General features: G+C 44.0%; 1 protein-coding gene across 1 annotated transcript in view; it reads right to left on the reverse strand.

Moving 5' to 3' along the window:
* Positions 1-4,292: 4,292 nt before the first annotated feature.
* PICK1 (protein interacting with PRKCA 1) overlaps positions 4,293-27,766 on the reverse strand; it is a 201,593-nt gene continuing 178,119 nt past the window's right edge. The window contains exons 12-13 of the mRNA XM_075832285.1: positions 7,169-7,313; positions 4,293-4,945 (exon numbers count right to left, since the gene is read on the reverse strand). Of these exons, the coding sequence (XP_075688400.1) occupies positions 4,722-4,945; positions 7,169-7,313 (369 nt within the window). The 3' untranslated portion in view covers positions 4,293-4,721. The remainder of the gene's footprint in view (positions 4,946-7,168; positions 7,314-27,766) is intronic.

Below are 27,766 nucleotides of genomic sequence, written 5' to 3' on the forward strand. Positions count from 1 at the left end.
CGGTACGGCCCAGTGGGTCCACACCCCGCATTGTGACATCCACACCCCGCAGCGTGACACCCAGTATTCCAGTTAAACGTGGGATTATGTATCTGCAACCAGGGAAGGCCTAAAACCAAATCAGACGATAATCCCTGCATCACCAGTACAGAGCACTGCTCCAAATGCATGGAGCCAACAAGGAGTTCAAAAACAGGGGTATGCTGTGTAAAATAACTATTAGCAAGAGGAGTGGAGTCGATACCCACTACCGGGACAGGTTTAGGCAAGTCAATCAATGGCATAGCTAGAGACATAGCAAATTCCACAGACATAATATTAGCAGAAGACCCTGAATCCACGAAGGCACTGCCGGTGGCAGACCTACCCTCAAAAGAGACCTGAAAGGGAAGCAAGATCTTATTAGGTTTCATATATACGGGAAATACCTGTGTGCCCAAATGACCTCCCTGATGGTCACTTAGGCGCGGAAGTTCTTCCGGCTGCTTATTCTTACGCCTAGGACAGTTGTTCACTTGATGCTTGTCATCCCCACAGTAGAAGCAGAGACCATTCTTCCTGCGGAACTCTCTACGTTGTTGGGGAGAGACGGAGGCTCCGAGTTGCATAGGTTCATCCGAGTTTTCCGTGGAAGAATGAAGCAACGGAACCTCGGGAGCCATCATGGGGGGGTCAGAGGGGAAGGCACAAAGACGTTCCAGTCGTCGTTCCCTGAGACGTCGGTCAAGACGTACCGCTAAAGCCATAACCTGTTCTAGGGAGTCAGAAGAGGGATAGCTAACTAACAGGTCTTTCAGGGCGTTCGACAGACCCAATCTAAACTGGCACCTCAAGGCAGGGTCATTCCACCGAGAAGCTACACACCACTTCCTAAAGTCAGAACAGTACTCCTCAACGGGTCTCTTACCCTGACGTAAGGTCACCAGCTGACTCTCGGCAAAGGCAGTCTTGTCAGTCTCGTCATATAGGAGCCCGAGAGCGAAAAAAAAAAGATCAACAGAGGAAAGTTCAGGGGCGTCAGGAGCCAAGGAAAAGGCCCATTCTTGGGGCCCGTCCTGGAGCCGGGACATAATTATACCCACTCGCTGGCTCTCAGAACCTGAGGAGTGGGGCTTTAAACGGAAATAGAGCATACAACTCTCCCGAAAGGAGAAAAAAGTCTTCCGGTCCCCTGAGAACCGGTCAGGCAACTTGAGGTGGGGTTCAAGAGGTGAGGTGGGGGGCACTACCAGGGTAGCATCATGCTGGTTGCCCTTCTGAGCCAGTGCTTGGACCTGTAGGGAGAGGCCCTGCATTTGCTGAGCCAGGGTCTCAAGGGGGTCCATAGTTGTGTCAGGAACCAGGGTAGAAAAGGTATATGGGCCTGTGATTATGTAATGACGGGGTAGGGAGACAGACAGGTGAGCCCTAATCTACCCGCCACTCAGTCCCTTCCTACTTGCAACGGTCCGTCCTAGGCGACGGCGTACAACTGGGCAACGGTCCCTACTCTCAATAAGTGCACGACAGACAAACAGACAAGGGTACACAGAAGCTAAGGGAAATGGGGCAGTTGCCCACGGCAACACAGTGAGCAACAAGAGTAGTGAACGAGCCGAGTCAAACCAGGAGTGCACGAGGTACAAATCGCAGAGCAGGAGCGTAGTCAGTAAAGCCAGGGTAAAAAATGAAGCAAGGTCAATAATCATAGCAGGAGCAGCAGAGCCAGGAAACAGAAAAGAATCACAGGCAAAGGAGGAGCAGGAAATGCAGGTATAAATAGACAGAGGGCGGGAGCTAGCTCTGTCTGGCCAGGCTGTGATAGGCTCTCCCACTCCTCAGCCTCCCAGCCTGACTGGTAGAAGATCGTGTCACTCTCTCAGACTTAGGAGCAGGTGCAGACTGATTACCCACGGGCGTTGATACAGAAGCGGTGTCTGGCAGATCCTTTACAGCCCCCCTTGTAGATAGTGCCACACACAGCCCGCTTCCCGACCTAGTAGATAGCGGCACCCTCCCCAACCCCTTGTAGTTAGTGCCACACACAGCCCGCTTCACCCCCTAGTAGATAGCGGCACACTCCCCCCTTGTAGATGGTGCCACACACAGCCCGCTGCCCCTTTGTAAATAGCACAACACTCCCCCACCCCTTGTAAATAGCGCCACATTCCCCCGTTTTAAATAGCGCCACACTCCCACACCTTGTACTTAGCGCCACACTGTGAAAAGAGCGGTGAGCGGTAGCCTACCTACCACTCTCCGCTCTGCCTGGTGTGACTTACCGGAGGAGCCGAGGAGGTCATGCGGCGCAGGCAGCGGCGGAGTTCCTTCTGACTAGGGTTGGTGACAGCCAGGGCCGGCCTTAGCTTGGATGGCGCCCTCTGTGGGACTCTATTGCCGCCCCCTACACAAACCAAAACGTAACCACATATATGGACACACTAGAACATATATACTGTACATACAAAAATACAGATATTTAGACATACAGGCAAATATACATGCACATATTCTGGAATACATACATACATACATACAGGTAAATATATAGCCGTACAAACACATATACACACACACACGCACACACACACACACACACACACACACACACACAGAGATAAATACACAGACAGGAACATATACAAATACATAAAAAGCACATATATACAAGCACAAAAACACATTCACAAACAGACCCATATATACGCACACAGGCACATATGTACACAGCAGATAATGTAGTAGATGTTACCTGCAGTCCTATGTAACACCACAGATAACACAGTTATAACTCTCTGAGTACAGATAATGTAGTTGTGTCCCCTGCAGTCCTATGTAACACCACAGATAACACATTGTGCTAAATTACAATCTCAGCTCTGCTACACAGTACAGATAATGTAGTAGATGTTACCTGCGGTCCTATGTAACACCACAGATAGCACAGTGATAACTCTCTGAGTACAGATAATGTAGTAGATATAAGAGACAAACACATGCAGAGACACAGACAGACAGAGACACACACACACACACACACAGTAAGGTATGATTTACACGAGCGTGTGCATTTTGCGCACGCAAAAAAACACGGCGTTTTGCGTGCGCAAAAGACACTTAACAGCTGCGTGTGTCATCAGTGTAAGATGCGCGGCTGCGAGATTTTCTCGCAGCCGCCATCATTTTGACGCTCCGTTTGGATGTTTGTAAACAGAAAAGCACGTGGTGCTTTTCTGTTTACATTCAGAGTTTGACAGCTGTTGCGCGAACCACGCAGTTCGCACGGAAGTGCTTCTGTGCGACCTGCGTGGTTTTCACGCACCCATTGACTGCAATGGGTGCGTGATGCGCGAACAGTCCACAAAGAAAGGACATGTCGTGAGTTTTACGCAGCGCAAGAGCGCTGCGCAAAATTCACGCACTGTCTGCACTGCCCCATGGCCTAATATAGGTGCGCACGACACGTGTGAAAAGCACGCGCGTATATTACGCTCGTGTAAATGATGCCTAACATCTACACATACAAACACAGAGACACACACTGTATTCACATGTCTCCTTGCTGACAGCATCACAGGTCAGGACGGGCTGTGGGCGGAGCTTCCTCTCTGCTTCTCGGCGTGTGTAGCACAGAGTAGAGGCAGAGCTGGAAGGCTGCAGCACGGGAGTGGACCTGTCCCCTGACCTGAGTCATCTGACCTCATGTCACTGATGTGAGGTCAGGCGACAGGTAAGGTGACTGGACTGGTCAGTCAGAACGCCCTAATTTCCTGGCTCTTCCCAAGCTGCTGCAGGTGTCCGACATACGGGGCACCTGTCAGCAGCGATCAGCTGCTCTTCGGCGCCCCCCCCTTCCCTACCACCAGGTTGAGCCCGGGGCACATGCCCCGCCTGCCCCCCCTAGCTACGCCCCTGCCATATGTACTTATGTATTTCACTGTGTATGTGTACCTGTGTATTATGAGATTTGGTTGATTGCCTGTATATACTTACCCCTGTTGGGATGCATTTACAAAATATGTCCTTATATGCCCTATATGAAGGACCTTGACACCGTCCTTATACCCATCTTTACCCACTCGTTCTTTCTCCTTTTTTGGGATGGTTGTACACTTCATTTTACTTTTTTCTATTTTGTTTTATTTTGTAATAAAGTACATTTTTTACCTTTATGCCAAAAAGTCGTGCAGTTCCTCATTAGGTTTTCTTGGTTTTGTTGTACACTGACTAGTTATACTTATGGGTCATTTATCAGAAGATATACATTGTAAAATAACTGAATCTCCTGCAATGGACAGTTTTTTCCTTTTTTTTATTTTTTATTTATTTATTTGCAGAGAATATATGATCATGCAAGATCATAACATTTAGTTACCCATCAAATAAAGCTCTTTTACTTACAACAGCATAGACTATACAGCCTTTACAGTTGCGAAACAGAAAACATATTTGGAGAGATTTATCAAAACTAGTGCTCTGCGGAGGAATTGCCCACATGAACCAATCAGGTTGCAGCTTTTACTTTCCATGGCACTTGAAAAATGAGCTAGATCTTTTTTGTTGCTTTTTGCAACTCCTCTACCTTTCCCATGTACTACTTTTGATAAATCTCCTCCATTTTGTCTACCACATTCTTCTATGTGAATAAAGTTTTTAAGCTTGAACAACTCCTTATTTTTATTTTCTTAAACACCAAGAATTACACTAAAAAGAAGAATGAAACAGGACAATCTTCTCATATGCTATGCATCATCAATCAGTTTCTCTCCTTTCTCCTCTTCTTTCATTTTCTCCAAGTCTTCCTCTTCATCTATGAATAAATCATTTTGGCCATAAGCAAGAGTGGTGTGGGCCAGGTCCACTTCAATTGGGAAAATATCTGCCTCCTTCAGGACCTCATAGCACTGGTCATCATATTTAGACATGGCCGATACGAAACGCTGAAGCTGGAACACTATATCTTGAACTGAGGAGAAGAGGCATTGTAAGAACCGATTCTAAAATGAATACAAGTACAGAGCCCAAGAATATCCACAATTATATTATTCAAATGAAAATAAACCGTGCACATAGCCATATATTTAGAGCAAAGTAAGTGATTGCATCCAGTCCTGTGTGATTAGAAAAGCCTTTCGCAAAGCAAGATTTAATCCTCTCCATTAGCACGAACCGTAAGACTCCCATGGAGCTGCAATATGGCATTGGTACACTTTCCCTAGCAACCAGCTCTTATTGCCAGGTTCTTCACCACTTATTCACAAAGTTTTAAAGAGTTTAAAGAGTGTTAATACTTCGTGGGGCCACCTTTTGCCCATAGGTTGTACAGTGTACTGTACATTAAAGTATGACTTGCCCTATAATTCAGATTATGTGAGAAACTGCTACACGTCTGTTTGTTCGGTACCTGGGAACTCTGAAAAACTGCTGCCCTAAAAAAAAAAAAAAAATTCATATGCTGGGGTTTTGATTTTTTTCAAACAAGTCTTACACCCACAGTCATTCTACTTTCTAAATCTGTAAGATAACTTAATACATTTCAGATCAGGGACCTATACATTTCAGATCAGGGCCATTTTAATCATACGTGCACTGGGCCTCCTTTAGTGTTAGTAGCCCTGGGACCTGTGTTGCTAGACCACATTTTCTCTCCACCTCCTGCTCACTAAAAGGACTGCAGACAGGACCTGTGAAGGATCTGAACACTACACAGCAGAGCAACTCAGGCAATGATGGCTATAACCTCTAGAGTTTGTGTGTTTTTAATGTGTGTAGTGTGTTTTATACGTGTGTGTATATATGTGGTATGTGTGTATGTGCTGTATACACCAATCAGCCATAAAATTAAAACCACCTGCCTGATATGGTTTAGGTCCCCCTCATACCGTCAAAACAGCTCTGAGCCATCAAGGCATGGACTCCACAAAACCTTTTTAAGTTACGAGGTAGGGCCTCAATGTATCAGACTTGTTTTTCCAGCACATCCCTCAATCGACCAGGACATATTCTTCCATTGCTCCATGGTCCAGTTCTGATACTAACATGCCTACTGTAGGCACTTTTGGTGGTGGACAAGTGGTCACAATGGGCACTCTGACCGGTCTGTGTCTATGGAGCCCCAAACGTAGCAACCTGCAATGAACTGTGTGTTCTGACACCTTTCTATTATAGCCAGCATTAACTTTTCCAGAAACTCGTGCTACTGTAGCTCTTCTGTGAGATCAGACTGGATAGGTTAGCCTTTGCTCCCCACGCACATAATGAGCCTTGGGCCTCCATGACCCTGTCACTGATTCTCTTTCCTTGGACCACTTTTGGTAGGTACTAACAACTGAATACCGGGAACACCCCAGAATAAAAGGCTTTACTGATAATACATGACTGGATCTGATCCCATTCTTGGCGTACAGCATTGTCAGGCCTCATGCACATGAAAGTATTTTTTTCCTCCCGTAAATACTGGCGTAAATACGGGTCCTTGGTCACATGTATTCGACCCGTATTGCACCAGTATTTACGGACCCGTGCCTGTAAATACGGGTCCGGTGTCACCAGTATTCCACCCGTATTTACGGGAACGTTTTCGCTGCAAAATTGCACTGCACTAATCGGCCGCCCCTTCTCTCTATCAGTGCAGGATAGAGAGAAGGGGCAGCCCTTTCCGCAGTAAAAGTAAAAGAAATTCATACTTACCCGGCCGTTGTCTTGGTGACGCGTCCCTTTCGACATCCAGTCCAACCTCCCTGGATGATGCGGCAGTCCATGTGATCGCTGCAGCCTGTGATTAGCCTGTGATTGGCTGCAGCAGTCACATGGTCTGAATCGTCATCCCAGGAGGCCGGACTGGAGGAAGAAGCAGGGAGTTCTGGGTAATGGCCTGAAATAGGACATGTTCTATATTTTTCAACGGCACGGGCACCTTCCCGTAAGCATACGGGGAGGTACCCGTGGCCAATAGAAGTCTATGGGCCCGTAATTACGGGCCGTTATTACGGCCCGTAATTATGGGCGTTTTTACGTTCGTGTGCATGAGGTCTAACAGTATTATGTCCATCTGACCGTAGCCTTTAACATAACTCTGCTGTCACTAACACCAGACTCATTGTTGACACTTTTTTTTACCATAACCTTGTCAGTCTTGGAGCCTCAATAACAGTCTATAAGAGAAGCTTTATTTATTCATTATCCTTACCATGTTTCTGATCCAGAAGTTCTATCTTTTCTAGGACATCTTTCCTCATCTTAGCAAACCGTGCACGTGCTTCTTGTCGACATCTTAATATCAAGCGATATTCATAATTTCCTGTACTAACACGATACAAAGGTTCTCCTAATGCCTAGAAAAGAAAACTTTTTTCTTTTACAGTGAGCAATACATTGTATTACATGTGCTTCTGAAAAATGTACTGCATTTCATGTTGAACTATATAATTTAAAGGGGGTTTTCCAGCCCGTAAAATTTGATGGCCTATCCTCAGGAGAGGCCATCAATATCGATCAGGGTCCGACTCCAGGGACCCCCGCCTATCAGCTGTTTTGAAGGGGGTGCAGTGCTGGTATGAAGTGAATGGGAGAAAAGGCTGCAAAACCTGTGAATCACAACTACATGTGTGACAACAATTCACAGTAAGCAAGTACAAATGAAGGAGAAGCAGCGCTCGTAAGAGTGCTGCACCCCCTTCAAAACAGCTGATCGGCAGGGATCCCGGGAGTCGGACCCCGACCAATCAGCTATTAATGGCCTATCCTCAAGGATAGGCCATCAATTTTCAGTGGTTGGAAAACCTCCCTTAAGTATAACATAATAAGAATACTGAGAAAAATTTGAGAAAAAGGAGCCATAACGCCACAAATGTTTGAGAAAAAATTACAAAACTTTATTTATTTAGGACGCACAATATAAAATGACATGATTTAAAAATGAATGGATCTAAAATACCAGTGTGGTTACTTGAAACAAGGTAAATTAACCACGGGTATCCTGCATTAGAACGTCCCAATAAATATATATGCCCACAAAAGGAAACAAAGACCAGTATAAGTATTACGTCGTTCAAGCGTCGATGTGTCCCATAATGGTGAAAGTGGCAAAAGAAGTTAAGGACACACAAACTTGTGGTCCTAATGCCAGGAGTAAGAAAGATATTGGAAAAGACGCTAAATAGGAGACATAAACTTGTGACTGGTTCAAGTTCAAGGTAAAGTGCATAAGGGAAAAATATCCCGACATGTATGGTGCTATTGAAACGAACAAAAATCTGCCTCAAGTGGCAGGTATTAATGTAGGCTTACCCATGGAGATGAATGGTCAAATGACCCACACTGTATAGCCTGGTTGTACAGCGGTAAAATATCTTTTTTTGTTCTCACGGAAATTGGTCCTGAAAAAACTTCACGGTAGGGGTGATATTGATGTGGGTCTGAATAGCTCAATGGAACAAGAAACCTTGTCAGCTCTGGAAGAACTTTTGCAGGAGCAAATTCCCTCAGAACAAGGTGGGTTCCCAAACTCTATTGTTCCCAAATCTAGGAGGTTCCCCCCTTGTCCCTATGCCCACAAGTAGAAATCTTCACTAAACTAGTGATGGAGGATTTTAAACAAATCTCCATCAACAAAAAATATGATAATTTCACAGCTACACAGCGAGCAGCACTGAAGGTACTACAATCATTTGACGATGTGGTATATAAAGTAGCGGACAAGGGGGTAACATCGTGATTTGGCCAACCAAATTATATGAAAGGGAAGCATTCCGCCAGTTGCGAGACAGGGAGACATATCAAAAACTGAGCTATAATCCAATAGGTCCCTTTTCTTTGGAGCTAGAAAAAATCTTAAATATGGCCTTTGAAAAGGGGATTATCCCTAAAAAAGTGTTTGAGGGTCTCATAGTCAAATACCCCAAAATCCCCACTTTTTACCTTCTTCCGAACGTCCATAAAAATGTAAGGGATCCACCAGGTCGACCGATTGTGTCAGGGATTGGGGGACTGTGTGAACCAGCATGCAGGTTCATCGATTTCTATTTGAAACCTCTCGTGGAGTGCCTACCTTCACATGTGAGAGACACCACCGAGGTACTCAAAAGGATCGATGGAATATTCTTGGAGACGGATATGCTTTTAGTCACAGCGGACGTAGAGTCTCTTTACACGAGCATTAGACATCGGGATGGAAATAATGCGGTCCACTTCTTCCTGGGAATGAGATACCGGGACAGCCAGTTGTGCGATCTGGTGATTGAACTCTTGGAATACATCCTTACTCACAATTTGTTTGCTTTTAAGGACGCTTTTTATGTTCAGAAGCAAGGCACTGCCATGGGGGCGGCGTGCCGCGCCGTCATAAGCCAACTGGTTTCTTGGATTTTGGGAGAGGCAGGTTGTGCACGGTGACGGCGCCCGCGCCGCTGACCGTGTGCAGTGCTGGCTACGTTACATTGATGATGTGTTCATCATCTGGCAAGGTACAGAGATGCAACTCACCAGTTTTATGTAAGATCTGAACATCAATACTTGGAACATAAAACTCACGTGTGTCCATAACAAACAAAGGGTGGATTTTTTGGATATGTCCATTGAGGCGGATGCGGAGGGGAGATTACAGACCGACGTCTTTAGGAAAGAGACGTCGGTCAACTCTCTCTTGCACGCAAAATCAGCACATACTTATTCTACTGTCAAAGCTGTCCTGGTGGGTCAATTCCTGAGGATGAAGCGGATTTGCTCTTCAGACATCAAATTTGAGAGTAAAGCAGAGGACTTGAAAGAACGATTTAGGGAGAGAGGCTATAGTCAGAGATGCATAAAACAGGGATACAGTCGGGCCAAGAAATTTGAACGCAAACAATTATTAAATCCGTTAATAACCAATAAGAAGGATGAGACTAATGGTAAGATCAGGTTTATATCTACATATAATAATGAGTGGCAGACAATGACGGACATACTGCAAAAACATTGGCCCATTTTGCAATTAGAGCCAACCCTGACTCTAGCCCTACCACCTAACCCTCAAATGACGGCGAGAAGAAGTAGAAATCTAAGGGATATGTTAGTTAAAAGCCACTACATACCTAAACAACAAAATCCCTTCTCAACTAGAGGTCCTGTCCAGGGCTGCTTCCCCTGTGGGGACTGCGTGGCATGTCCGAATATTTTGCGTACGACATTCTTTGATTCCATCAAGAACGAAAGACGTTTCAAAATTTTGCAATACATCTCCTCTAGCACAACTCATGTCATCTATTATGCTACATGTGGATGCCCTAAGGTCTACGTAGGCCTAACCTCTAGGCAACTGAGAATGCGTGTTCGGGAACACGTACGGGATATATCCGCCGCAAAGGATATAGATGATCTGACGACCCTGAAAACAATCCCTAAACATTTCAAATTGTACCATGGATGTGATCCTAAAACGTTCCTAGTACGGGGCATAGATCGGATACATTGTGGTGTCAGAGGTGGAGATGTGAAGATGACACTTGCACAAAAAGAGTGCAGGTGGATTGTCAGATTGGGCACCATGACTCCACATGGTCTCAATGAGAATCTAAGCTTTGCTCCTTTTCTATAGAGCTATCTCTAATTTTGAGTATTGCCTAATAGTGGTTACGAACCCTCTCTCTTTTTTAAATGTCTTCCGCATTTTTAAATGTTGATAGTTGTTATTAATTGCCTGTTTTTATATTCATGTTTAGATATTGCTGGACACACCCTGCTTTCACTCTTTGATGTATCTTTGGATATATACTGGATAGAATGATCATCTAGCAATATCGAGAAGTATCCTGCTATATCCGAGATCCCGGTTACTTCAGTTCTGAATGATATATATGTTTTTACTACTTTTATTAGGATTGAATAAGTTGTCATCTTTCTCCCGGTCTATATAAAAAACAACATTTTTATATATATATATTTTTTGGGTTTGTGTTCACATTCGCAATTTTTTCATTGCGTCTTCCTTACATGTTTTTCATGTTCTTCTTTCACTTTTGTTTTTATTATCCCTTATTTGAGTTTTCTATTACACAATATTTCTTGACATGCTTTGTATTATATTCACTTGTGTTATTTTTTCGAACATTGTTATATTGTTCTTCTTTCACTTTATCACTTGTTCTACCCTTGATACATTAGAAGATATGAACAATAACTTTCACTATTAATGAATAATATTTCTTATTTTTCTTTTTCAATTCCCCTCTTTTTCTTTTTTGTTTTTTATCGTTTTCACTATGAAGCAAATGGGAGAGATAAATTGACATCTGCTAGCCATTAATTAACTACATTGTTCTATTGATTGATTACAGATATACTTACATTGATATCCTCCGTTCCGGGGCCCCGCCCCGTTCTCCTCTCTTCTATACGCTGGGACTGCGCTTGCTTTGTCTCCTTGGACACGAGTCCTTGGGGGCACGCAGGCGCGGTGTGAGCGTGACGACAGGCGACGGGGATCTCGCGGCTCAGGACAAACTTCCGCGCATGCGCCAGAGACCGGACCAGGAGAACACACCGGTACATCATTTTCTGCATATTGATCCTGACCCAGCTATATAAACATGATAATTTCACTTCTCGCACATTACCCCCTGAGGAAGCTACGTTAGCGAAATGCGCATCAAGGGGCGCCACTCAACCAGGCTATACAGTGTGGGTCATTTGACCATTCATCTCCATGGGTAAGCCTACGCTAATACCTGCCACTTGAGGCAGATTTTTGTTCGTTTCAATAGCACCATACATGTCGGGATATTTTTCCCTTATGCACTTTACCTTGAACTTGAACCAGTCACAAGTTTATGTCTCCTAGCGTCTTTTCCAATATCTTTCTTACTCCTGGCATTAGGACCACAAGTTTGTGTGTCCTTAACTTCTTTTGCCACTTTCACCATTATGGGACACATTGACGCTTGAAGGACGTAATACTTATACTGGTCTTTGTTTCCTTTTGTGGGCATATATGTTTATTGGGACGTTCTAATGCAGGATACCCGTGGTTAATTTACCTTGTTTCAAGTAACCACACTGGTATTTTAGATCCATTCATTTTTAAATCATGTCATTTTATATTGTGTGTCCTAAATAAATAAAGTTTTGTAATTTTTTCTCAAACATTTGTGGCGTTATGGCTCCTTTTTCTCTAATTTTTCTCATGATGTATCGGAGTTTTGCTACATTGTAACCTTATATTGGAGGTACCTTGACACTTGTTATCGGCACCTAACCTATGACTTGACCTGCGGAGTTTATATATTTAAATAATTAGAATACTATATTACTTTCCGCAAAAAATGTCTGAACTGTAAAAACCGACAGGAACAGGATCTGTTCTATAATTTGCGGGACAGACACACGGATCCGTGAAAATAACGAAAGAGTGCATGACCCCATAGAAATTAATGGGTCAGTGTGCTATCCGTAAAAAAAACAGATAGCACAATGAAGAAAATCAATGAAGTGTGCTTGAGGCCAAAGGATAGGCCATCTGTTTTAAAATCCGGGATAAACCTTTGAGCCATAAGCCTTTGGATCAAAAGGTCTATGAATCAAAAGAAACAAACATTCAGTCAGGTGTGTCCAAACTTTTGACTTGTACTGTATATATACATACACACATCTATCTATCCATCCATCTTGAAAGTTTGTGAACCCTGCAGAATTTTCTATACACCGCATTCCAAATTATTATGCAAATGTTATTTTTCGCTGATTTTCCTAAATAGTCGATGCAAATGACAGTCAGTATAATCTTCAAGCCATCAACCGTTGGAGTATAATGCAAATTTTATTGAACAAATCACCTAATTATAACAGATTTTTTTTTAGAAGTAAAAAACTCAAAATGCACTGTTTCAAATTATTATGCACAACAGAGATCAAAACATTTTAAAGGTTGTAAAGAGAACTAAAATGGTAATTTGTTGAATTTGCAACATCAGGAGGTCATATTTACAGAAATCAAAAGCTCTTTCAATAAAAAAAAACTTAGCAGGCCAAGTTACATGTTAACATAGGACCCCTTCTTTGATATCACCTTCACAATTCTTGCATCCATTGAATTTGTGAGTATTTGGACAGTTTCTGCTTGAATATCTTTGCAGGATGTCAGAATAGCCTCCCAGAGCTTCTGTTTTGATGTGAACTGCCTCCCACCCTCATAGATATTTTGCTTGAGGATGCTCCAAAGGTTCTCAATAGGGTTGAGGTCAGGAGAACATGGGGGCCACACCATGAGTTTCTCTCCTTTTATGCCCATAGCAGCCAATGATACAGAGGTATTCTTTGCAGCATGAGATGGTGCATTGTCATGCATGAAGATAATTTTGCTACGGAAAGCAGTTCTTTTTGTACCACGGAAGAAAGTGGTCAGTCATAAACTCTACGTACTTTGCAGAGGTCATTTTCACACCGTCAGGGACCCTAAAGGGGCCTACCAGCTCTCTCCCCATGATTTCAGCCCAAAACATGACTCCGTCACCTCCTTGCAGACGTCTCAGCCTTGTTGGGACTTGGTGGCCATTCACCCACCATCCACTACTCCATCCAGGGTTGCACGGCACTCATCAGTAAACAACACAGTTTGAAATTTAGTCTTCATGTATTTATGAGCCCACTGCAACCATTTCTGCTTGTGAGCATTGTTTAGGGGTGGCCGAATAATAGCTTTTTGCACACTTGCAAACCTCTGGAGGAACCTACACCTTGAGGTTCGCGGGACTCCAGCGGATTCGAATACCTGTTTGCTGCTTTGCAATGGCATTTTAGCAGCTGCTCTCCTATTCCTATTAATTTGTCTGGCAGAAACCTTCCTCATTATGCCTTTATCTGAAGGAACCCGTCTGTGCTCTGAATCAGCCACAAATCTTTTCACAATACGCCTAAATTTTCTTGAAATATCCAATGTTTTCATACCTTGTCCAAGGTATTGCACTATTTCACGCTTTTCGGCAGCAGAGAGATCCTTTTTCTTTCCCATATTGCTTGAATCCTGTGGCCTGCTTAATAATGTGGAACGTCCTTCTTTTTTTTTTGAAATTCTTTATTTTTGTTGACCTATGAGGTCCTTTTTATAACATAAAGGAAAACATACAACAAGGTAATGTACCTTTAGAATACATAATCCAAAGGCAAATGTACAGAAAGAACAATAAGTACATTGTTATCTAATGGCATACTGAATGAAAAAGAGGGAATAACGACAAGGGAACACGAATCAAGAAAGTGTGGATGGAGCAAAGCTCCCAGACCAGAGAATGAAGAAAGAAGGGGAGAGCGGAAAGAAGCAGGAGAGGGGGGGAGGGAATCCCCCACAGCACCCCACAGACCAGGATGCTATTGCGGCCGTCTTAGATGATGTCTTTATAGGAGTCCGAATCCTGAAAAACCATCCATTGGGCCCAAGTTTGGCAGAACCTGGAGCTTGAGTCATTGATAACGGATGTCAAGTCCTCCATATGCATGATGTCGTTAACCTGTGAAACCCAGAGGGATAGTGTTGGGGGAGATGGATCCTTCCATCTTAGTGGGATGCAATGACGAGCTGCCATCACTAGAAAGTGAAGCAGGGAACGCTTATACTTGTTCGCTGGGATGTCGCAATGATGAAGAAGAAAAAGGGCCGCATCCATGGTTACATTTGTGTTTGTAACTTCCATTATCACCCTCTTTACACCTTCCCAAAATGGGGTAAGGAGAGGACATGACCAGAAGGTGTGGAAGAGGGTACCACTGTCTTGCCCACATCTCCAGCACATAGGGGACACTGTGGGGAAGATGTTATGTAGGCGGACTGGGGTTCTATACCAACGTGAGAGTAGTTTGAAGCTTGCCTCTTGGTATCTTGAGCAGATGGAGGTTTTTTGAGCCATAAGGAATATACGCTGCCCCTGTGCGGGGGAGAAGGATATTCCCAGGTCCTCTTCCCATTTTGACATGTATATAGGATTGGGCATATCTGGGGGGTCCATGAGAATTCTGTAAATAGCGGACAATGTATGTCTAATCAGGTCAGAGCCTGTGCAGAGGGTCTCTAGTGGAGTTTTTCCCTCCTGGTAGGACCTAGGGGCTGGGATAGACGTCAAAAAGTGTCGCAGTTGCAGCGAACGCCATTGCCCCAACGTAGGGAGATCAGCAATCTGGGCCAGGTCTGCAACAGAAAGCCAGTCACCATCCTTTAAGAACCGATCTGCACGATAACATCCCAAGGATTGCCATATACGGAAAACTGGGTCCGTCAAGCCAGTGGGAAAGGATGGATTGCCCAGTATCGGAAACATAGAGGAAGGGACTGGCAAGCACGATGCCCTTACCGAGGGGAGGGAACAGCATACTAATGTTGGGCCTATAGTAGGGTGATGATGGAGATGTCTGAGTTGGCTACGGTGCAGCCATGGAAGGGCCGATATTGGAATAGAGTAAAAACTCTGCTCCAAAGACACCCAAGCCTTAACGGTCGCATGTCTGCACCAATCAACTACCCGAGCAAGATGAGATGCAATGTAGTAAGTGCGGACATCAGGTAATGATAGACCCCCCGATGCCCTAGATCGGCATAATAACGTTCGGGACAGACGTGGAGTCTTACCATTCCATATAAACTTAATCTGAAGAGAATTGACCGTTTTAAAGAACTGTGTTGGGATGGCTATGGGAAGGGTTTGAAATAAATATAGTAGCCTAGGGAGAGCATTCATTTTAAAGATGTTACAGCGGCCCAACCAAGTAAAGGTACCTTTGGCCCATCTGGCACAATCTGCCTTAAGCTCAGCAAGGAGTGGAGGAAAATTTAGATGGAAGAGATCTCTCAGGTCTGCTGTTAAGCGAACTCCAAGATATTTCAACGCTGTTGGGTTCCATTTAAAACTGAAAGATTGTTTTAAGGTTGTGGAAAGATGAGGTGAAAGAGAAATGTTCAGGGCCTCGGACTTAGTGAAATTAATTTTAAAGTTGGATAAGCTTGAAAACCGTTGGAATTCCCGCATGAGATTAGGAAGGGAGACAGTTGGATTCGTCAGGAAGAATAGCAGATCATCTGCATAGGCCGCCACCTTGTTAGTTGAGTTATTCGTTTCTAGTCCCTTCACATCCGCGTTTGCACGTATATGGCGTAAAAGGGGTTCTAGTGTCAATATAAATATCAAGGGTGAGAGGGGGCAACCCTGTCTAGTGCCGTTGTGTATAGCAAATTCGTCTGATAGAAGGCCGTTTACTCGAACTCGGGCGGATGGGCATGAATAAAGCGACATTATCCATCCCAGCATATGTGATCCAAGGCCCAGACGTGAGAGGGTTTCTTCCATAAAGGTCCAATTAACTCTATCAAATGCTTTTTCCGCATCTGTAGATAGAAGCATAAGAGGTATATTGGAGATTTTGGCCTTGTGGATCAGATTGATGGCTCTGGTTGTGTTGTCTCGTGCCTCTCTACCTGCCATGAACCCTGCCTGGTCATTATGTACGATTCCTCCCATCAGTGGAGCGAGACGTTCCGCTAGAATTTTAGCAAACAACTTGATATCTGTATTGAGGAGGGATATGGGTCTGTAACTGGCACATTGTGTGGGGTCTTTACCCGGTTTGGGGATCACCGCGATATGCGCCCTGAGGGCGTCAGGAGGGATAGGGGAGGAGGCCGAATATGAGTTAAAGGAGGCTAGAAAATGTGGACCTAGAGACGTCATAAACTTTTTATAATATTGAATTGTAAACCCGTCTGGGCCAGGTGCCTTGCCTGTTCTAGAATGTTTTAAAGCGTATGCGAGTTCTTGTGTGGTAAGTGGTTCTTCCAGGCTATTGATGTGATCTTCCGATAGGGCAGGTAGACCAGAATCCGCGATATATTTAGAAATTTTAGACCTGAATTCACTGGATGACACAGACGGATTGGTAGAGTCAGTATTATATAGGGCAGCGTAGAAATCCCGGCATGCGGAAGCTATGTCCAACGGCAAACGATGCCGCGTTTGTGAGGGGGATACTATGGAGGGTATGTAATTCTGGGTCTGTTGGGTCCGCAATGCTCTAGCCAGAGACCTACTACTCTTGTTGCCATATTCGTAATAATGACGTTTACATCTAGAAAGCGTAGCCTTGGCTCGAGCCATCAATAAGGTACGCAGTTCCTCTCTTTTACGTAGGAGGGCAATCCTACACTCCGGGTCATGGGAACGTTTATGTGAGATCTCAAGCACTTCAATTTCAGACAGCAAGCAGGCCGTGGCCACCGCCCTTTCTTTTTTCCGACGTGCACCATGTTTAATAAATATACCTCTGATTACGCATTTATGCGCCTCCCAGATAATGCGAGGGTTAATGGTCTCTGTGGCATTAGTTACGAAGTAGTCAGTGATATTACGTTGGATATCAGCAGTAACCACTGAATCCGAGAGAAGCGTTGGGTTCAGTTTCCACTGAGATTGACGGTATAGAGGGGAATGCAGAGAGAGGGTCAAGGTGACTAATGCATGATCTGAAAAGGAAATCGAGTCAATGTCGGCCGCACGTATAGAATGTAGCGAGTGATGCTTGACGAAAAAAAGATCAATTCTGGAATATTTGTCGTGTACTGCGGAGTAGAATGAAAAGTCCTTATCTGCTGGGTGTAGGAGACGCCATGTGTCCACTAATTGGTGTTCGTGAAATGATTTCATAATGCGGCGCAGATGTGCCCTCGAGAATGAAGAAGAACCTACGGACGTGTCTAGTGCAGGGTCTAACGCAACATTGAAATCCCCTCCCAGGACAATGGTACCCTCCCCAAACTCCTCCAGGGCATTCAGAAAGCCAACAAGGGCTGTGCATTGACCAGAGTTGGGTAGGTAAAAAGAGGCAAAAGTATATACTTGAGAGTCAATAACTCCTATGATCAAGAGCATTCGTCCCACTTCATCACTGCGAGACCCCCTGAACTCCCAAGGAAGAGATCTAGAGATCAAAATGCTTGTCCCCCTGGATTTCGTGTCCGGAGAAAGACTATGATATGCATTGGGGAACCATGCATTAGAGAGTTTAAAAGGTTTTTGCTGACATAGGTGCGTCTCCTGAAGGAACGCCACCTGTATATTTTTGCCTTTCAGCAAATTGAAAAGTATGGATCGCTTTCCAGGACTGTGTAACCCCTTGACATTTAATGAGCCAATAATCAGGTCCGTTTGTGTATGCTGTGACATATCTGTCCTGGGCTGTGGTGGAGGGGGAGGGGGAGGGGAAAGCAAAGTAAAGGGCAAGAGGAGGACAGATAAAGATGGGAGAGAAAGAGAATAAGACGATACCCAAGAAAGAGGCCCGCAGGCCGACTCCTATACGGTGTAAAAACCTGTAAAGGAAGGTTGTTAAATTTGTGGGGACCTGGAAAACCACGGGGGGGGAACCCCGCACCGCACACATAATCATCAACCAGTAAACCATTTCTTCCATCGCCTACCATTGGGGAGGCGACGGAGGCACAATCATGAATAGAACCGACGTGTATCTCTCAGTTACTACTAGGCAAGGGAGGTTAACCCAAAACCTGTGCTAATAGCCATGGCCTCTGATGGACAACCTATAGCGACGCCACATCCTTTTATTTAAGTATACTAGGCTGCTGTAAACGGCTATCAACCAGAAATTCGACCTCTTAGCTGCTAAGTGGATTTGGAATTTAACGCGCAACTAGTGTATGCCCGGCAAACATCGCATTTTAAAATTATCAGATATACCGACTAACAGAGTCATATGAAACTCCCCATAGCCCGCAACACAAACCTTTGTCTAATATATTTAACCAGCAAAAGGGTGCGGTTGGGGGAGGTATCAGTATGCTAAATGCCACCAGCGCTGCAGGTGATAATACAGCCTCTAAACAACCTCGGACCCAGACACCTCATGTGGCGATCTTCCATTAACTTTTAAACTAATACGGTATAAGCAGCACATATTTCCTGAGGACTAAGTGAAGGCCCCTTGCGGCCATTCTATCTATACACGAAACCTGAGTATCCTGTGAAAGAACTAGGCAAAACACTTATTTACAAAAAAGCCCTGCTAGATAACCATCAAAACATTATGTGAGCAAAATAACATTTGACGACCTCAAGTCCCTTGAGCAGCAATGCTACCGGCGGCCCAGCAACATATTGACAAATAAAAGGATATTAGCCGGAAAGTCCTCTTTAAGCCTCAGGCGGGACCCGGCGGGAGAGGTCGATTAACGGCAAATGTGGTACACCCGGGATGGATCTGCTTCGTATGGGCTGGTTAGTCCTGTTGAGGCGACGACGTTGAGGTTGTTCAATTCTGTCCAGGGCTAGCCAATCCGGGACTGGGAACGGCTCGATCTGAAGAAATCGAAATAGGCCCTCAAGATCCGAGGAGTGGCGCAGGAGATAGAAGCCAGAGTTGTTCTTCACAACAACATGGAACAGGTGTCCCCATCTATAAGTGGCGCCTGCGGCCTTGATTTTTTCAAGCAGAGGATGAAGGAGCCGTCTCATATAGAGTGTCCGTGGGGAGACATCAGGGTATATAGTAACCGTACTTCCTTCAACTGAGATCGGACCATGTGACCATGCTCCCCGGATAATTGCATCTTTATCGGTATAATAGTGAAGGCGACATAACACGTCGCGGGGAGAGGACAAATCAAGCGGGCCTGGGCGCGAAACTCTATGAATGCGATCTAGGAGAAAAGTCGCTTCTGATGGTCGGTTAGTGAGCTTGTTAAATATAATAGATACTCTAGACATCAGCTCATCTCGTGGGCCGAGGTCCGGAAGGCCCTTCAGACGCACATTGTTTCTGCGTCCTCTGTTCTCCTGATCATCTAATTGAAGCGCCAGGGACTGTAAATGTGTTCTAGTATCCGTGGCAGCTTTTTCCAACGCAGTTACTCTAGAGTCAATGGCCGACACAATATTCTCAGATGTAAGCGCCCTAGAGTCTAGTCTGACCACATCCTGACGCAGGTCAGTTATATCTTGCTGATGTGCCTGCTCAACCCTGGACACCAAAGAGTCAAGATCCTGTCGGGTGGGGAGGGCTTGTATCATCTCCCTCAGTAGTTGTAGGTCAGCATGTAAGCCCGATGGGCCAGCCTGAACTTCAGGGGCATATGTGTGTGGTATAATGGCGGGCAAATCTCTCACTAATGGCATGTTGAGGGGAGAGACAAGGCTTACCGCGTCCTGAGAGCTGCAGCAGGGAAGGCTCGTATCAGCAGACGTGGCCGCTTGTGTTGCCTGCAACAGGGGAGCAGGAAGAGAAGGAGCCAGAGTGTCTGAGGCCGGATGTGGCGGCAATGCGTCCGCCATTACTGCTCGTTCGCCCGCGGCCGCTTGTGAAGAGGAAAGAAAGCGCTCCATGCTCTTGCAACGGCCAGAGGAGCGAGGTAAGGACCGGGAAGTTCCAGGGCAGGGTCCCCTTCGTTTTCCTGGCATCGCCTGCCGGATTTACCCGGGAAAGATGGCTGTTATTCAGCTGCTAGTGCGGAGCTCCCCCAAAACGCGTGCTCACAGCTCCATAGCTAAGCCACGCCCCCCGGAACGTCCTTCTTAAGTAGTTTTCCTTTGATTGGGCACACCTGGCAAACAAATTATCACAGGTGTCTGAGATTGATTACAATGATCCAAAGAGCCCTAAGACACAATACCATCCATGAGTTTAATTGAAAAACTAATAAGTAAATGTTTATGACACTTAAATCCAATGTGCATAATAATTTGGAACACAGTGTATTTCTGCATAAATTTGACCTAAAACTACATCAGATTTTCACACAAGTCCTAAAAGTAGATAAAGAGAACCAAATCAAACAAATGAGTCAAATATATTAGACTTGGTCATTTATTTATTGAGGAAAATTATCCAATATCACAGATCTGGGAGTGGCAAAAGTATGTGAACCTTTGCTTTTAGTATCTGGTGTGACCCCCTTGTGAAGCAATAACTACATCTAAACAATTCCGGTAATTGTTGATCACTCATGCACATCGGCTTAGAGGAATTTTAGAACATTCTACTGTACAAAACAGCTTCAACTCTTATGTTGGTCGGTTTCCTCCCATGAACTGCTCCCTTCGGGTCCTCCCACAACATTTCTATTGGATTAAGGTCAGGACTTTGACTTGGCTATTCCAAAACTTTGACTTCATTCTTCTTTAACCGCTCTTTGTTAGAACGACTGTCACGTTGGGTTTGTGAACCCACTGGACCGTACTGCCTTGGCGGTATGGCAGCTGGCCAACAGGGCGCAGGTCACAGTCCACAGTTCGTATAAGTTACCTGTGGCAGCTCGGACAGTAGCAAGGCAGGCTCGGCTGGGATTAGGCAGCCGGTAGATGTCAGGCGTGGAGCAACAGGACAGGCGTAGATACAGCAGAGCACGACTACAGCACAGCACGGGATACAGGAACAGGAAAACACTAGGAGACCATTTGCTTAGACAAACTAGGATATGGCAAACAACGCTTAGGCAAGGATGAGACGGGCAGAGGCCTTCCTATAGTCCAGGAAATCATGTGAGTTGATGATTGTTTTCATGTGCGCGCATTTGCCCTTTAAGAGCAGGCACGAGCATGCGCGCGCACCCTATGGGGCACAGCGGACCGGAGCGGAAGTGAACACTGGCGTCTCCAAGGAAGGAGATGGGGACAAGCGCTCACAGATCCATGGCTGCGGGCGTCGGGAGGTAAGTAAACCGGACGGCCCGCGGCCATGGATGTTACAACGACTTGTGTGCTTAGGGTCGTTGTCTTGCTGCATGACCCACGTTTTCTTGAGATTCAGCTCACGGACAGATGTCCTGACATTTTAGAATTTGCTGGTATAATTCAGAATTCATTGTTCCGTCAATGATTGCAAGCCATCCTGGCCCAGATGCAGCAAAACAGGCCCAACCAGTATACTAACACCACCATGTTTCACAGATAGTATCATGTTTTTATGCTGGAATGCAGCGTTTTCCTTTCTCCAAACATAACACTTCTCATTTAAACGAAAAAGCTCTATTTTTGTCTCATCCGTCCACAAAACATTGTTCCAAAAGCCTTCTGGTTTGTCCAGGTGATCTTTAGCAAACTGCAGACCGGCAGCAATGTTCTTTTTGGAGAGCAGTGGCTTTTTAGTTGCAATCTGTAACCGCTGACCACCGGCATCCCCGTCTTACCGGCAGCCACGACCACAGGACTGTGCATCTCCGCCGGCATCTCCCTTCCCTGGGACGCCGGCCTGCTCTGCTCTCTGCCTCCTCTCCAGGACTGTCCCGTAGGGTGTGCGCTCATGCCAGTTCTTAAAGGGCCAGTGTGCGCACCAGTTAAAATGCCCCCAGCCTATTCCTACACACCCTGGTCCTTATAAGTGACCGTGCCCCTTTCCCCAGTGCTTGAGAAAAGTTGGACAAACCTAGTGTTATCCTGTCTTTTACCTATTGGTATCCTGATTCTGTTACCTGTCGGTATCCAGGGCCCTCTGGGTGCTTCCTGCAATCCGGCACCAGGGTGCTTCCAGCAATTCGACACCAGTCTGCTTCCAGTAATCTGTTTCCGGTCTACTACTACCAAGCTACCACTTGCCTGTCTCTACCTAGCTTCTGTTTGGCCAGCAACTACTTCACCAGGACCACCTCAAGTGGTAGCGACCTGGCAGTCTCCCCACAGTGAAGACCAGATCCCTGTAGAGGGGTTAAAGGGTGAAGACCGGTGAGGCTACATAGACAATACCCTTAGAGGTGGCCCTACGCGAATCCGGCGGAGTAGCCCAGTGGATCCACAAACCTGCTGGTCGTTACAGAATCCTGCCATGCACACTATTGTTGTTCGGTGTCATCCATTAACGCCTTCCCGCTACTTGACGTACTATTAGGTCATGATGAGCGCATCGTTCGTGCTCAGTGACGGAATAGTACGTCATGGGAGGAACGGCCATTCTGGCCCGCTCCCGGCACACCAGGAGCTGTCACAACTGCTGTCTCGTAAAGCAATTGCTGCATCTCCTTCAGAAGGGACCTATCGAGGTGGTCCCCGCTGATTAACCCCTTAGAAGCCGCGTTCAATAGCGATCGCAGCTTCCTAGGGGTTCAACCACCATCGACGTCCCACAACATGATCGCTGGCGCCGATGGTTGCTATAGCAATCTGAGGCCTAACAATGGCCTCCGGCTACGCCATCTACAGAAGCCTAGTGAGTCCTTACAGGACCCACTATGCTTGCTGTCAGTAAAACGCATGTAGTGCAGTGTATTAGAATAGCGATCAGGGCCTCCTGCCTTCAAGTCCCCTAGGGGACAAAAAAAAAAGATAATAGAAAGTTGTATAAAAATAAAACTTTAAAAGTAATAAAAGTAAAAATCCCCCTTTTTCCCTGATCAGTCCTTTATTATGAAAAAAATAAATAAATGAATAAACTATACATAATTTGTATCGACGGGTCCGTAACAGCCTAAACTACAAAAGTATTTCGTTATTTATCCCGCGCGGTGAACGCCGTAAAAGAAAATAATAAACCATACCAGAACCATAATTTTTGGTCACTTCACCTCCCAAAATATGAAATAAAAAGAACAAAACGGAGCATGTACCCAAAAATGGTACTGATCGAAACTAAAGTTGGTTACGCAAAAAACAAGCCCTCACACGGCTTTCTTGATGGAAAAATAAAAAGGCTATGGCTCTTAGAATAAGGCAACACAAAAAGTAAATGATTTTTTTATAAAAAGTATTTTATTGTGCAAACTCCATAAGACATAAAAAAAAACTATAAACATATGGTATCCCCGTAATCGTATCGCCCCGCAGAATAAAGTGAATATGTAATTTATAGCGCACGGTGAACGCTGTAAAAATAAAAAAATTAAAAAAAAGGGATAGAAAACAATAGTAGATTTGCGTTTTTTTAGTCCCCACGCCTCTTAAAAAATAGAATAAAAAATTATCAAAATGTCACATGCATCCCATGAAAACTACAATGAATTCCTCAAGGGGTCTAGTTTCGAAAATGTGGTCACTTTCAAGGTATTTCCCCTGTACTGGTACCTCAGAAGCTCTGCAAATGCGACATGGCACCCACAAACCAATCCAGCAAAATCTACATGCCAAATAGCGTTCCTGCCTTTCTGAGCCCTGCCGTTTGTCCAACCAGAAGTTTATGACCACATATGGGGTATTGCCGTAATCAGAAGAAATTGCTTTTCAAATTTTGGGGTGCTTTTTCTCCTTTATTCCTTGAAATATTAAAAATTTGCATGTTTTATCAGAAAAAATAAATGATTTTCAATTTCACAGCCCAATTCCACAAAATGCAGCAAAAAACCTGTGGGGTCTAAATGCTCACTATACCCCTCAATACATTCCTTGAGGGGTTTGGTTTGCCAAATGGGGTCACTTTTGGAGAGATTCTACTGTTTTGGCACCACAAGACCGCATCATATGTCAGCATCATATGTCAGCATCATACACTTCTATTCGCAACGCCCAGTTAGTAAAACAAGTAAACACGCCCAGATGTTACAAACACAATACACGGCCAGTTGGAAATAAGAGAAAACACACTCCCAGTTGTCCATTAGAAAGGCTCATTTGCATAAATATAAAATTGCTCATAACTTGGCCAAAAATGATCGTTTTTCAAAAAAAAAAACAAACGTTACTGTTATCTACATTGCAGTGCCGATCACATGCAATAGGAGATAGGGATTTGATAATATGGTGACAGAGCCTCTTTAATTAGTAACTATTTTGTGTGGTATTACTATCTGTTTTACAAGCAAATACGTTTAAATTTAGAAAAATGCTAATTTTGGCAAATTTTCTCTAAATTTTGATGTTTTTCAGAAATAAATACCAAATTTATCGACCAAATTTTTTCACTAACATAAAGTACAATTTTTCACAAGAAAACAATCTCAGAATCGCTTGGATAGGTAAAAGCATTCCGGAGTTATTACTACATAAAGTAACACGTTAGATTTGAAAATATCGGCTGCGTCCTGAAGGCCAAAACATGCTGGGTCCTGAAAGGGTTAAAGGGACGTCCTTATGACATTCATGACAGCAGCTGCAGCTTTGTCCCTGTACGTAGATCCACCACCCAAGTCCCCAAACCATTTTGTGTACAGGAGTACAATAAATACTTGGGTGGCATTGACCTGTCTGATCAGGTAATAAAACCATACAGTGCCATGCGCAAGACAAAGGTATGGTATAAAAAGCTTTCTGTCCATCTACACAGATTGCTTTATACAATGTCTTTGTTTTCTACAGATTTGCTGGCAGCAGGGAAACGTTCTTGCAATTTCAGGAAAAAGTCATTAAGGCCTGATATTTGCGGACCAGGAAGAGGAGGGCAGTTCATCTGGTCCTTCCGTCAGCAGGATAAGTCCCAGCCAGCATTTCCCCACAGAAATCCCCGCCCACTGAAAAAAACAGAATCCCCGAAAAAAATGCCGGGTGTGCGCTGAGCGAGGCATTCGGAAGGCCACCACATACCAATGCGAAACGTGTCCCACAAATCCCAGCCTGTGCATGAAACAATGTTTCAAATTATATCACACCCCCTTGGATTTTTTATTTTATTTATTCTTTATCCACCTTTTCTGTCTTCCTTATTGGCCATGGCAAATTTTTTTATTTTTTTTACTGACCATCCCCATTGCTCATTTAAAATTTGTAAAAAGAAAACCCTAGGTTGGTAGTGGGACCCGCCATTCCCTTTCCCTCCATTGTGGGTTTTCCAGGTAGTCTTCAGTTACTGTACAAATTAAATTCTTACTATACCCCTAAATGAATACCTAGAGGAGTGCCACTTCACAAATGTAAAATTCTCACTATACCCCGAGATGAATACCTAGAGGGCTGTCACTTCACAAATTAAATTTTTGCTATACCATTAGATGAATACCTTGAAGGGTGTTACTTCACAATCTAAAATTTCTCACTATACCTCTAGATTAATTATTTTAGGGGTTTTGTTTCCAAAATGGGCTCACTTTTCTGGGGTTTCTAATATTTTGACATCCCAAAGCCTGTTTTCACGACACAGGGCAGTAAATACTACCATAGTAGGCCTCAAATGTTGAATGGTGCTGTTTATGTTCTGAGCCTTGCCTCATAAACAGCAGTTTATGACCACATATGGGGTATTGTTGTACTTGGGAGAAACTACTCTACAAATGTTGGGGTGCTTTTTCTCCTTTAGTTCTTGTGGAAAGAAAAAAAAATGAGCTAAACCTACATTTTATCGAAAAGAATTTAGATTTTAATTTTCACGGCCCACTTCCAAAAATTTCCCCAAAAAACCTGTGGGGTCAAAATGCTCATTATACCCCTAAATAACTTCCTTGAGGGGTGTAGTTGCCCAAATGGGGTCTTTGTGGGGTGGTTTCCATTTTTTAGCCCCCAAAAGGCGCTTTGCAAATGCGACATGGCCTCTGCAAACTATCCCAGCTAAATTTGAACTCCAAAAGTCAAATGGCGCTCCTTCCATTCTGAGCCCTGCCATGTGTCCAAACAGACGTTTATGACCACATATGAAGTATTGTTGTACTCAGGAGAAATTGCTTTACAAATGTTGCGGTGCTTTTTCTCCTTTAGCCCTTATGAACAAAAACAACTGTGTTTTATTGGAAAAACTTAAATTTTTCATTTTCACGGCCCAATTCTAATAAAATCTTTGACACACCTGTGGGGTCAAAATGCTCACTACACACTTAGATTTATTTCTTGAGGGGTGTCGTTTCCAAAATGTGGTCACTTTTGGGGTGTTTCCTTTGTTTTAGTACCACAAGACTTCTTCAAACCTGACATGGCGCCTAAAATATAATCTAATAAAAAGAAGGCCCCAAAATCCACTAGTTGCTCCTTTGCTTCTGAGGCCTGTGCTTCAGTCCACTAGGACCACATGTGGGATATTTCTAAAAACTGCAGAATCTGTGCAATAAATATTAAGTTGCGTTTCTCTGGTAAAACCTTCTGTGTTATAGAAAAAAATTGATTAAAAATGAATTTCTGCAAAAAAAAAAAAAAATTTGTAAAATTCGCCTCTATATTGCTTTAATTCTTGTGAAACGCCTAAAGGGTTAAGAAACTTTTTAAATGCTGTTTTAAATACTATGAGGGGTGCAGTTTTTAAAATGGGGTGATTTTTGGGGGTTTGTATTGTATGGGCCCCTTAAAGCCACTTCAAAACTGAACTGGTCCCTGTAAAAATAGCTTTTGAAATTTTCTTGAAAATGTGAGAAATTGCTCCTAAATTTCAAAGCCTTGCAACATCCTAGAAAAATAAAAGGATGTTCAAAAAAACTATGCCAATCTAAAGTAGAAATGGGAAATGGTAATTAGCATTTATTTTGTGTGGTATAAATATCTGTCTTACAAGCAGATACATTAAAATTTATAAAAATGCTAATTTTTTAAATTTTTCGCTAAATTTTGGTGTTTTTCACAATTAAATACTGAATGTGTCAACCAAATTTTACCACTGAAATAAAGTCCAATGTCCCACGAGAAAACAATCTCAGAATCAATTGGATTCGGGAAAGCATTCCAAAGTTATTACCAGATAAAGTGACATATGTCAGATTGTAAAAATGGAGCTCTGTCATTTGGTCCAAAAGTGGCTGTGGTGGAAAAGGGTTAAGCAGTAGGTCATTTTCTCATAACACAAAATTACTTTTAAATACCTGAATGGGCATGAGTCTACAACGTATGAATGGATTTTTAGAAGCCCCTTTCTCATGTCGCAGTTGTAGATATTTCTGCACCAAACAGGTCAGGTTTGAACATACCATAAGCATAGTGACCCTTTAAAA

The sequence above is a fragment of the Rhinoderma darwinii genome, chromosome 7 (genome assembly GCF_050947455.1).
Source record: "Rhinoderma darwinii isolate aRhiDar2 chromosome 7, aRhiDar2.hap1, whole genome shotgun sequence".
In the NCBI taxonomy this organism is placed as follows: Eukaryota; Metazoa; Chordata; class Amphibia; order Anura; family Rhinodermatidae; genus Rhinoderma; species Rhinoderma darwinii.